Source organism: Phyllobates terribilis, unplaced genomic scaffold (genome assembly GCF_046119375.1).
Source record: "Phyllobates terribilis strain yellow unplaced genomic scaffold, ASM4611937v1 Scaffold_3__8_contigs__length_932513732, whole genome shotgun sequence".
In the NCBI taxonomy this organism is placed as follows: domain Eukaryota; kingdom Metazoa; phylum Chordata; class Amphibia; order Anura; family Dendrobatidae; genus Phyllobates; species Phyllobates terribilis.
Window position 1 is genome coordinate 931805377 of NW_027362763.1, and position 13376 is coordinate 931818752.

The 13376-nt window shown below is 35.7% G+C and overlaps 1 protein-coding gene across 1 annotated transcript; it reads left to right on the forward strand.

Moving 5' to 3' along the window:
• Positions 1-9662: 9662 nt before the first annotated feature.
• Positions 9663-13142, forward strand: LOC141258648 (posterior protein-like). Its single transcript, XM_073673601.1, has 8 exons — positions 9663-9719; positions 9996-10141; positions 10233-10286; positions 10391-11952; positions 12146-12262; positions 12310-12362; positions 12452-12531; positions 13094-13142. The coding sequence occupies exons 1-8, from the start codon at positions 9663-9665 to the stop codon at positions 13140-13142; spliced, it is 2118 nt and encodes a 705-aa protein (XP_073529702.1).
• Positions 13143-13376: the final 234 nt, after the last annotated feature.

The window sequence follows — 13376 nt, forward strand, 5'->3', positions numbered from 1 at the left end:
GAAGTATTATATGGGTCCATTATTTTTTTGGAGCATTATATTGTGCCCATTATTCTATATGGAGCATTATATGAGGCTCATAATTCTGCATGTAGCAATATATGGGGTTCTTTATTCTGTATGGAGCATTATATGAGGTCCATTATTCTGTATGGGGCAATATATGGGGTCCATTTTACTGTATGGAGCATTATATGGTGCCCGTTATTCGCAATGGAGCATTATATGGGTTCCATTTTTCTGTATGGAACATTATATTGGGCCCATTATGTTGTATCGAGCAATATATGTTTTTTTTATTCTGTTTGGAGTACTATACGGGGCGTATTATTCTATATGGAGCATTATATGATACCCATTATTCAATATGGAACAAGATATGGAGTTCTTTATTCTGTATGGAGAATTATACGGGGCCCATTATTCTATATGAAGCATTAAATGAAGCCCATTATTCTGTATGGAGCATTATATGAGGTCCATTGTACTGTTTTGTGCATTATATGGTTCCCATTATTCGGTATGGAGCATTATATGGGTTCCATTTTTCTGTATGGAACATTATATTTGGCCCATTATGCTTTATGGAGCAATATATGTTTTTTTTATTCTGTTTGGAGTATTATACGGGGCCTAATATTCGATATGGACCTTTATATGAGGCCTATTATTATATATTGAACAATATATGGAGTTCTTAATTCTGTATGGAGCATTATACTGGACCCATTATTCTATATGAAGCATTATATGAGGCCCATTATTCTGTAGGGAGCATTATATGGGTCCTATTATTCTGTTTGAAGCATTATATGGGTTTCATTATTCTGTAGTGAACATTATATTGGGCCCATTATTCTGTATGGAGCAATATATAGGGTTCTTTATTCTGTTTGGAGTATTATAGGGGCACTTTATTCTGTATGGAGGATTATAGGAGGCCCATTATAAGGTATGGAGCAGCATATGGGGTCCATTATTCTGTATAGAGCAATATATGGGGTCCATTATACTGTATGGAGCTTTATATTGGGTCCATTATTATGTATGAAGCATTATATGTTTCGATTATTCTATTTGGAGTATTATATGGGTCCCATTATTCTGTATGGAGCTTTATATTGGGCCTATTATTCTGTATGAAGCATTATATGAGGTCCATTATTCTGTATGTAGCAATAAATGAGGTCCATTGTACTTTACGGGGCATTATATGGGGCCCATTATTCGGTATGGAGCATTATATGGGTTCCATTATTCTCTAGGGAGCATTATATTGGACCCATTATTCTGTTTGGAGCACTATATGTTTTTTTTTATTCTGTTTGGAGTTTTATAGGGGCCTATTATTCTATATGGAGCATTATATGAGGGCCATTATTCTATATGAAACAATATATGGAGTTCTTTATTCTGTATGGAACATTATACAGGGCCCGTTATTCCATATGAAGCATTATACGAGGCCCATTATTCTGTATGGAGCATTATATTGTGCCTATTATTCTGTATGAAGCATTATATGAGATCCATTATTCTATATGGCGCAATATATGAGGTCCATTGTACTTTACGGGGCATTATATGGGGCCCATTTTTCGGTTTGGAGCATTATATGAGTTCCATTATTCTGTAGGGAACTTTATATTGGGCCCATTATGCTGTATGGAGTAATATATGGGGTACTTTATTCTGTTTGGAGTATTGTAAGGGGCACATTATTCTGTATGGAGGAAGATAGGAGGCCCATTATTCTGTATGGAGCAATATATGGGGTCCATTTTTCTTTATAGAACAATATATGGGGTCCATTATCATGTATGGAGCCTTATATGGGGCCCATTGTTCTGTATGGAGCATTATATTGGGCCTTTTGTTCTGTATGAAGCATTATATGAAGTCCATTATTCTTTATGGAGCAATATATGAGGTACATTGTACTTTACGGGGCATTATATGGGGCCCATTATTCGGTATGGAGCATTATATGGGTACCATTATTCTGTAGGGAACATTATATTGGGCCCATTATTCAGTATGAAGCAAAATGTGGGGTTCTTTATTCTGTTCGGAGTATTATAGGGGCCAGCTTATTCTGTATGGAGGATTATAGGAGGCCCATTAATCTGTATGGAGCAATTAATGGGGTCCATTATTCTGTATAGAGCAATATATGGGGTCCATTTTTCTGTATGGAGCTTTATATTGGGTCCATTATTCTGTAAGAAGCATTATATGGGTTCATTATTCTTTTTGGACATTATATTGTGCCCATTATTCTATATGGAGCATTATTTGAGGCCCATTATTCCATATGGAACAATATATGGAGTTCTTTATTCTGTATGGAGCATTATACCGGGCCCATTATTCTATATGAAGCATTATACGAGGCCCATTTTTCTAAATGTAGCATTATAAGGGTCCAATTATTCTGTTTGGAGCATTATATGTGTTTCATTATTCTGTATGGAGCTTTATATTGGGCCCATTAATCTGTATGAAGCATTATATGTTTCCATTATTCTTTATGGAGCATTATATGGGGCCCATTATACTATAAAGAGCAATATATGGGGTCCATTATTCTGTATGGAGCTATATATTGGGTCCATTATTCTGTAAGAAGCATTATATGGGTCCATTATTCTATTTGGAGCATTATATTGTGCCCATTATTCAATATGTAGCATTATATGAGGCCCATGATTCTGTATGGGCAATATATGGGGTTCTTTATTCTGTATGGAGCATTATATGGGGTCCATTGTATTTAACGGGGCATTATACATGGTGTCCATTATTCGGTATGGAGCATTATATGGGTTCCATTTTTCTGTATGGAACATTATATTGGGCCCTTTATGCTGTATGGAGCAATATATGTTTTTTTTTATTCTGTTTGGAGTATTATATGGGGCCTATTATAATATATGGAGCATTATATGAGGCCCATTAATCTATAGGGAACAATATATGGCATTCTTTATTATATATGGAGCATTATACGGGGCCCATTATTCTTTTTGAAGCATTATACAAGGCCCATTATTCTGTATGGAGCATTATATGGGTCCAATTATTCTGTTTGGAGCATTATATGGGTTCCATTATTCTGCATGGAGTTTTATATGGGGCCCATTATTCTGTATGAAGCATTATATGATTCCTTTATTCTGTATGGAGCATTATATTGGGCCAATTATACTGTAAAGAGCAATATATGGGGTCCATTATGCTCTATGGAGCTTTATATTGGCTCCATTTTTCTGTAAGAAGCATTATATGGGTCCATTATTCTTTTTGGAGCATTATATTGTGCCAATTATTCTATATGGAGCATTATATGAGGCCCATTATTCTGTATGGGGCAATATATGGGGTTCTTTATTCTGTATGGAGCATTATATGGGTTCCATTTTTCTGTATGGAGCTTTACATTGGGTCCATTATTCTCTATGAAGCATTATATGCTTCCATTATTCTGTATGGAGCATTATATGGAGCCAATTATACTGTAAAGAGCAATATATGGGCTCCATTATTCTGTATGGAGCTTTATATTGGGTTCATTTTTCTGTAAGTAGCATTATATGGGTCCATTATTCTTTTTGGAGCATTATATGGGGTCCATTATTCTGTATGAAGCTTTATTTAAGGTCCATTATTCTATACAGAGCAATATATTGGGTCCATTAGACTTTACAGGTTATATGTTGCCCATTATTTGGTATGGAGCATTATATGGCATCCATTTTTCTGTATGGAACATTATATTGGGCCCGTTATGCTGTATGGAAAAATATATGTTTTTTTTATTCTGTTTGTAGTATTATACGGGGCCTATTATAATATATGGAGCATTATATGAGGCCCATTATTCTATATGGAACAATATATGGCGTTCTTTATTCTGTATGGAGCATTATATGGGGCCCATTATTCTATATGAAGCATTATACGAGGCCCATTATTCTGTATGTAGCAATATATGGGTCCAGTTATTCTATTTGGAGCATTATATGGGTTCCATTATTCTATTTGGAGCTTCATATTGGGCCCATTATTCTGTATGAAGCATTATATGTTTCCATTATTTTGTTTGGGGCATTATATGGGGCCTATTATTCTGCATAGAGCAATATATGGGGTCCATTATTCTGTATGGAGCTTTATATTGGGTCCATTATTCTCTAAGAAGCATTATATGGGGTCCATTATTCTGTTTGTTGCATTATTTGAGGTTCATTATTATGTATGGGGCAATATATGGGGTCCAATATTCTGTATGGAGCAATATATGGGGTCCGTTATTCCGTATAGAGCAATATATGGGGTCCATTATTCTGTGTGGAGCTTTATATTGGGTCCATTATTTTGTAAGAGGCATTATATTGGTCCAATATTCTATATGAAGTATTACTTGAGGCCCATTATTCTGTATGGGGCAATATATGGAGTTCTTTATTCTGAATGGAGTATTATCTGGGGCCTATTATTCTGTATAAAGCATTATATGAGGTCCTTTATACTGTACGGTGCAATATATGGGGTCCATTGTACTTTACGGGGCATTATATTGAGTTCTTTATTCTGTATGGAGCTTTATATTGGGCCCATTATTCTGAATGAAGCATTAAATATTTCCATTATTCTGTATGGAGCATTATATGGGGCCCATTATACTATATAGCGCAATATATGGGGTCCATTATTCTGTATGGAGCTTTATATTCGGTCCATTATTCTGTAAGAAGCATTACATGGGTTCATTATTCTTTTTGGAGCATTATATTGTGCTCATTATTATATTTGGAGCATTATATGAGTCCCTTTATTCTGTCCGGGGCAATACGTGGGGTTCTTTTTTCTGTATAGAGCATTATATAGGGTCCATTATTCTGTATGAAGCATTAAATAAGGTCCATTATTGTGTATGGAGCAATATATGGGGTCCATTGTACTTTACGGGGCATTATATGGAGTTCTTTATTCTTTATAGAGCTTTATATTGGGCCCATTATTCTGTATGAAGCATTACATGTTTCCATTATTCTGTATAGAGCATTATATGGGGCCCATTATACTGTATGGAGCAATATATGGGGTCCATTATTCTGTATGGAGCTTTATATTGGGTCCATTATTCTGTAAGAAGCATTATATGGGTCCATTATTCTTTTTGGAGCATTATATTGTGCCCATTATTCTATATGGAGCATTATATGAGGCCCATTATTCTGTCCGGGGCAATACTTGGGGTACTTTATTCTGTATGGAGCATTATATGGGATCCATTATTCTGTATGAATCATTATATAAGGACCATTATTCTGTATGGAGCAATATATGGAGTCCATTGTACTTAACGGGGCATTATATGATGCCCATGATTCGGTATGGAGCATTATGTGGGTTCTATTTTTCTGTATGGAACATTATATTGGGCCCGTTATGCTGTATAGAGCAATATGTGTTTTTTTTTTTCTGTTTGGAGTATTATACGGTGACTATTTTAATATATGGAGCATTATATGAGGCGCATTATTCTATAGGGAACAATATATGGCGTTCTTTATTCTGCATGGAGCATTATACGGGGCCCATTATTCTATATGAAGCATCATACAATGCCCATTATTCTGTATGGAGCATTATATGGGTCCAATTATTCTGTTTGGATCATTATATGAGTTCCATTATACTGTATGGAGCTTTATATTGGGCCCATTATTCTGTATGAAGCATTATATGTTTCCATTATTCTGTATGGAGCATTATATGGGGCCAATTATACTGTAAAGAGCAATATATGGGGTCCATTATTCTGTATGGATCTTTTTATTGGGTCCATTTTTCTGTAAGAAGCATTATATGGGTCCATTATTCTATATGGAGCATTATATGAGGCCCATTATTCTGTATGGGGCAATATATGGGGTTCTTTTTTCTGTATGGAGCATTATATGGGGTCCTTTATTCTGTATGAAGCATGATATAAGGTCCATTATTCTGTATGGAGCAATATACGGGGTCCATTAGACTTTACGGGGCATTATATGGTGCCCATTATTCGGTATGGAGTATTATATGGGTTACATATTTCTGTATGGAACATTATATTGGGCCTGTTATGCTGTATGGGGCAATATATGATTTTTTTAATTTTGTTTGGAGTATTATACGGGGCCTATTATAATATATGGAGCATTATATGAGGCCCATTATTCTATATGGAACAATTTATGGCGTTCGTCATTCTGTATGGAGCATTATACGGGGCCCATTATTCTTTATGAAGCATTATACGAGGCCCATTATTCTGTATCGAGCATTATATGGGTCCAATTATTCTGTCTAGAGCAATATATAGGGTCCATTATTCTGTATGGAGCTTTATATTGGGTCCATTATTTTGTAAGAGGCATTATATTTGTCCATTATTCTTTTTGGAGCATTATATTGTGCCCATTATTCTAAATGGAGCATTATTTGAGGCCCATTATTCTGTATGGGGCAATACATGGGGTTCTTTATTCTGTATGGAGCATCATATGGGGTCCATTATTCTGTATGAAGCATGATATAAGGTCCATTATTTTGTATGGAGCAATATATGGGGTCCATTAGACTTTACGGGGCATTATATGGTACCCATTATTCGGTATGGAGCATTTTATGGGTTCCATTTTTCTGTATGGAACATTATATTGGGCCTATTATGCTGTATGGGGCAATATATGTTTTTTTTAATTCTGTTTGGAGTATTATACGGGGCCCATTATTCTATATGAAGCATTATACGAGGCCCATTATTCTGTATCGAGCATTATATGGGTCCAATTATTCTATTTGGAGCATTATATGGGTTCCATTATTGTGTAAGGAGCTTCATATTGGGCCCATTATTCTGTATGAAGCATTTTATGTTTCCATTATTTTGTTTGGAGCATTATATTGGGCCCATTAATCTGCATAGAGCAATATATGGGGTCCATTATTCTGTTTTGAGCTTTATATTGAATCCATTGTTCTCTAAGAAGCATTATATGGGTCTATTATTCTTTTTGGAGCATTATATTGTGCCCATTATTTTTTATAGAGCATTATATGAGGCCCATTATTCTGTAAAGCGCAATATATGGGGTTCTTTATTCTGTCTAGAGCATTATATGGGGTCCATTATTCTGTATGTTGCATTATATGAGGTTCATTATTATGTATGGAGCAATATATGGGGTCCAATGTTATGTATGGAGCAATATATAGGGTCCATTATTCTGTATGGAGCTTTATATTGGGTCCATTATTTTGTAAGAAGCATTATATGTGTCCATTATTCTTTTTGGAGCATTATATTGTGCCCATTATTCTATATGGAGCATTATTTGAGGCCCATTATTCTGTATGGGACAATACATGGGGTTCTTTATTCTGTATGGAGCATTATGTGGGGCCTATTATTCTGTATGAATCATTATATGAGGTCCATTATTCTGCATGGAACAATATATGGGGTCCATTGTACTTTACGGGGCATTATAAGGTACCCATTATTCGGTATGGAGCATTATATGGGTTCCATTTTTCTGTATGGAACATTATATTAGGCACATTATGCTGTATGGAGCAATATATGTTTTTTTTATTCTTTTTGGGGTATTATACGTGACCTATTATTCTATATGGAGCATTATATGAGGCCCATTATTCTATATGGAACAATATATGGAATTCTTTATTCTGTATAGAGCATTATACGCGGCCCATTATTCTATATGGAGCATTATATGGGTCCAATTTTTCTGTCTGCAGCATTATATGGGTTCCATTATTCTGTATGGAGCTTTATATTATTATCTGCCTCAGTAAAGGCAGTGCGATGAAAATTATTGGACAACTGGGATACAGAAAAGTTTGTGCACGGTGGGTCCCAAGAATGCTTTTTACTATGCTGGAATACATGCCCTTGTTAAACGGTGGACCAAGACTGTGGAAATGAATGGAGATTATATTGAAAAGAGACAAATTAATCAATAATGTTGTGGTTTTCAACCTATGTAATTGCATTTGAATTTCTGGCCAATTAAAAGGAGAGAAACAAATAGGAGGCATTACTTATTGACTGACCCTCGTATAAGGCCCATTATTCTATATGGAACAATATATGGAGTTCTTTATTCTGTATGGAGCATTATACGGGGCCCATTATTCTATATGAAGCATTATACGAAGCCCATTATTTTGTATGGAGCTTAATATGGGTCCAATTATTCTGTTTGGAGCATTATATGGGTTCCATTATTCTGTATGGAGCTTTATATTGGGCCTATTATTCTGTATGGAGCATTATATGGGGTCAATTTTATTGTATGGCGCATTATATGGTGCCTATTATTCGGTATGGAGCATTATATGGGTTCCATTTTTCTGTATGGAACATTATATTGGGCCCATTATGATGTATAGAGCAATATATGTTTATTTTTATTCTATTAGGAGTATTATCTGGGGCCTATTATTCTATATGGAGTATTATATGAGGCCCATTATTCTATATGGAACAATATTTGGAGTTCTTTATTCTGTTTGGAGCATTATACGGGGCCCATTATTCTAAATGAAGCATTATACGAGTCCCATTATTCTGTATGGAGCATTATATGAGTCCAATTGTTCTATTTGGAGCATTATATGGGTTCCATTATTCTGTATGGAGCTTTATATTGGGCCCATTATTCTGTATGAAGCATTATATGTTTCCATTATTCTGTTTGGAGCATTATATGGTGCCCATTATTCTGTATAGAGCAATATATGGGGTCCATTATTCTGTATGGAGCATTACATGTGGCCCATTATTCTGTATGGAGCTTTATATTGGGCCTATTATTCTTTATGAAGCATTATATGAAGTCCATTATTGTGTATGGAGCAATATATGAGGTCCATTGTAATTTACGGGGCATTATATGGTGCCCATTATTCGGTATGGAGCATTATATGGGTTCCATTTTCTGTATGGAACATTATATTGGGCCCATTATGCTGTATGGAGCAATATATGTTTGTTTTTTAATCTATTTGGAGTATTATGTGGGGCCTATTATTCTATATGGAGCATTATATGAGGCCTATTATACTATATGGAACAATATGTTGGAACCCAACATGGACATTATCTCTCGTACGTGTAATATGAATGACTGAACTCACAATTTGATCCACAAACCCTGTATAGCACTAAAGTTCATCAAAGGACGACATCAAAGAGATTGACCATGTGCTGTGGAGTCATAAAACCTGTGAGGCAGGAAGACATTGTGTGTCCTGTGGTGTGATGCCTTTTGTTCTAGTGATAGAGTAAAGAGAGCACCTACATGCCAGATGGACATCTTGTCTGGCCTCTTCAAAGGTACATAACCCCTGTGGTGTTTGGATTACAAACCATTGTTCTTCAAGTTGACCTCTTATCTCCAAGCAAAATGCAGTTGAACCTATCCTCAGGCCACTTGATACAAAGACCTTTTTGGCTATATACCAGACTCCATCAGCAGGAAGATGAAGACCACTGCAATCATGTATGACCTCTGATACTCTTACCCATTCTAAACCTAAGAGCGCCACCTTCAGAAGAGTGTCTGCATCAGCAGCCATGTGCAATGTTTCTGGAGAACTTCAAAGACTGTGACCTGATTGGATGGTACCATTATTTGGAGGTGCTACAGGGATGGGCAATGTGTGGGCCATGTCTGACTGTGTAACTGATATAAAAGTAGCACATCAAACTAGTTTATTCTTCTTCTTCTGCTTCTTCCCACTTCCCATCTTCTACCATCCTCTCCTTTTACCCTTTCCCTTACATTGTTCCCTTGTCCCTTAGTTAGGTTTCCCTTATGTATGTTATTGTAAATATCCTATTTGTAATAAATCCCCTTTTAAAGATCCAGTAGATCTTGTTAATTAATATTAACTGGCACCCCAAAACTCAGCAGATTCTACATAATGGCACCCCAGATGGGACTGTGATTAAATTCCACAGAGAATCTGCAATAAATGAATCTGCTTTAGTCTACATTTGGAAAAGGAGTGGATATCAAAGAACTAAGGAGTCTAGATCTTGGATGAAAAGGAAATACTGGTGAGTTAAGAATTTCCTTGTAAACTTTTTTGTATGCTGATCCTAATGATTTTGGTATTGCTGTGTATCAAGTATTGTGTTTTGTTAAAAGTGAAATATCATTTGTATTTGATAGAATAGTTTATATCAGAATCAGATTGGAATTGTGTGTGTGGAAAGTGTGGAAGTAGTAAAAAATTTAGACCTTTGGGAAGTTCCTAGTGTAAGGTCTAGTGCTTCAGTTTTAATTTTGTTTGTAAGTGTTTACAGTTTGCTGAAAATGGAATTTGTGGAAAAGTATGTGAAGAAGTATGCATCTGCTATTTACCATGTCAGTGCAGATAAATATTTAGAAGTCCAATACAAGGACTTGGTATCACAATGTAAGATCTATAATAATAAGTTAAATAATAAAATTCTCAGTAAGAAATTGAAAAAGGAAAAGTTAAGCAATGAGATTTCAGTATTGCTTAAGATAAAGGAATTTAGTGAAATGAAAGAAGCAAGTTGGTGGATGCAAAGGTTACAAATCAAGGAGGATATAGACAAAATTAGTGATTCTGTTATTGAAATTTCTGATAGTACAACTAGTGAAATGGACGGTTTACATTCACATGTGGATGAATTTGCTGTGAGAAATGAGAAGTTGGAAGAACAATTGAAGGAGTGCAGATTGAGTGTCACTTCACCTGCAAATCAGGTTTTCTCTTTAGAACTGAAAAATAGTCAAATGGAGAAGTTAATTGCAACACTGGAGAGACAACTGGGTGAAGCTAAGTGTCAACTGCATAACAAAGAGCAACATATACAGTCTCTTACATCAAAGAAATGCAGTCTTGAGACAGTGAATGTCTGTACTCTTTCTAATGCGGATACAAGGGATATCAGGTGTAGGGCCCCATTGCTCACCATTTCTGAAAAGATTCATCTGTGTCAACTGCTTGGTAAGTTTGACTCACATATTTCTCCAGTCCTTCTGTCTAATAGATTTGAGGCTGTGGTCCAACAGTATAGTCTGAACAATAAGAATGCTTGGTCTCTGTTCCAAGCTTGGCTTCCAGGACCACTTGCAGCTCAGCTATCATCTGCACATATGAGTGATAATTGTAAAGGTGCAGAGTTAAGAAGGAAGGAATTGCAACGTATCATAGGTGGACGGGACACTAGGGGTGAAAATGCTCTAGCAATGACCAGATTCAGGAGATATGATGATCCTCTGCTCTTCTGTAATGACTATCTGGCCTTGTATAGGACAGTTTATAACTGTCTGGATATGTCTCAGGATGATGCTAAATTCCTGTATTCAATGGCAAATCATTGTAATGTAGATTACACCACAAGGGTCGCTCTAAGGAATAGCAGCTCCTATGGAAACTTTGTGAATATACTTAGGGACTGGTGTAATGAGTTTAAGGAGCAGTATGAGACATCCACAAATATATATGCTGTACATAGACCTAGGAGAAGAGGATATGTTAGGTATTGTTATGGATGTGGGAGGCCTGGACATATTAAACGGTATTGTAATACATCTTACATGTACCCAGAACCAAATATCCATTTGTTTCACCAGGGGATTGATAGTATTGAGTCTGATGAGGAAGAATCTACCTCTAATAACACAGAGTACACAGAGACATGTGAGGAGATAGGTAATATAGAAGCTGACCCTGCTACACCTGCTCCAGACGCACATTCAATGCAGAGCCCAAATGCTGATAAGGACAACACAGGAAGAGAGCAGGATACGCCATATTATAGACAACAAAAGGAAGGTGCAAATATCCCTGTGATTGATCCATGGGCAACTCTACCATTCTGGCTATTTTGGAGTTGGTCACAGATTGCCCTACCCCTGCTGCTAAATAGCACAGCGCAATGCGCCAATATGGTGGGGTAAACACGAAGAGACTTTGACTGTCATAGTAGATGTGAATCAATAGCATACAGATAATGGACCGGATAAAATTGTGTTTTGTGTTTAGTTTGAATTTGTATTCTAATAATGTCTGTGTTTCTTTTTAGACTGGAGACCATTTATCAGAGCAAGGAGACTAACCAATGTGTTTGATCAACAGGTCATATACAGTACTGTGTCCATAGATGAAACTGGTTATTTCTCTCAACAGCTATTAATTCTGTGTATACATTGATATGGCCAATATGTAATTAAAATCCACGTGGTTTAGACAATGAGCTCAAAGTTAAGGGTTTAAATAATTGTTTGCAAACAATTAAACAAGTAATCATCCCATTGTGATTAATCGGTATTGTGTTTGCCTAATGGTTGTTTGTTTGTTTTCTATGTATGTTCTTAATCTTGTTTCACAGGTAAAAGTCTTCAATCAGGACCTGAATTGGATAGATCATTTATATGATAATGTCAACCAATACAAAGCTGTAGTTTCTGTGTGAGATCTGCAGCACCCGCTTGACCACTTTACCAATCTTTATTCGTCATAAGACAGATAAAGTTGAGTTACCCCTAATTGTTTTATGTTTGTCTGGTTTGTTTGTTTTTGTATTTTTTTGTCATCCTATGCAGTGCATTGAGTCACAATATTTTGCTTTTCATATTCCCACTGTTCAGGAATATTAATTTTTATATATATATATATATATATATATATATATATATTTTTACCTCACGTTCAGTATTTTGTTTTCCCCCTTGTTTTTGTTTGGTACAATGTCTTAGTACCAAAGGGGCGTAAGGGCAAGAATTACCATGCAATATATATAGCTAGGGAGATTAAAGTTTTTATTTTTTTTGTAATTATTATTATTATTTTTTTTTTGTAATTGTTATTTATTTATTTTTTTCTTTCTCCTCTTCAAGTTATTTTTGCTGACTACAAGTGCCTTACTTGTAAATAAAGTCAGATGCTCAAGTTAAAATGTTGTCTTCTAAAGAAACCATATGTAGATTACAACTGCTAAGAATCTGATACTGCTCTTGTTCTTTGTTTCCAGGATCTGTGATGGAGAATACTCTAATTTATCAAATTTGAATTCTGGATGAGCCATGATTTGATGGCAATTGGATTGATAAACCACCTTTATGGAACATTTTCTTGGGATTTCTTGACATGAATTGACCTGTATCTGAAAATTTGTGAAAAGACCATATATTATAATCTAAATGAAAAATATACAAGATGAAAGGACCTACAACAGAGTGTGTCCATTATAGGAGAGTATAGATGTAGCACCCCGAGGACTCGGCTGCTACAGGGGTATTGCACCTCGAACCAGA

Bases quoted from the DNA above. Each gene is read 5' to 3' on its own strand.
- LOC141258648 (XM_073673601.1), top strand. From the start codon at position 9,663: ATGTTTCTGGAGAACTTCAAAGACTGTGACCTGATTGGATGGTACCAT. The intron at 12,263-12,309 runs GTATACATTGAT...CACGTGGTTTAG, and splicing joins TCAACAGCTATTAATTCTGT to ACAATGAGCTCAAAGTTAAG. The intron at 12,532-13,093 runs GTGAGATCTGCA...CTTTGTTTCCAG, and splicing joins TACAAAGCTGTAGTTTCTGT to GATCTGTGATGGAGAATACT.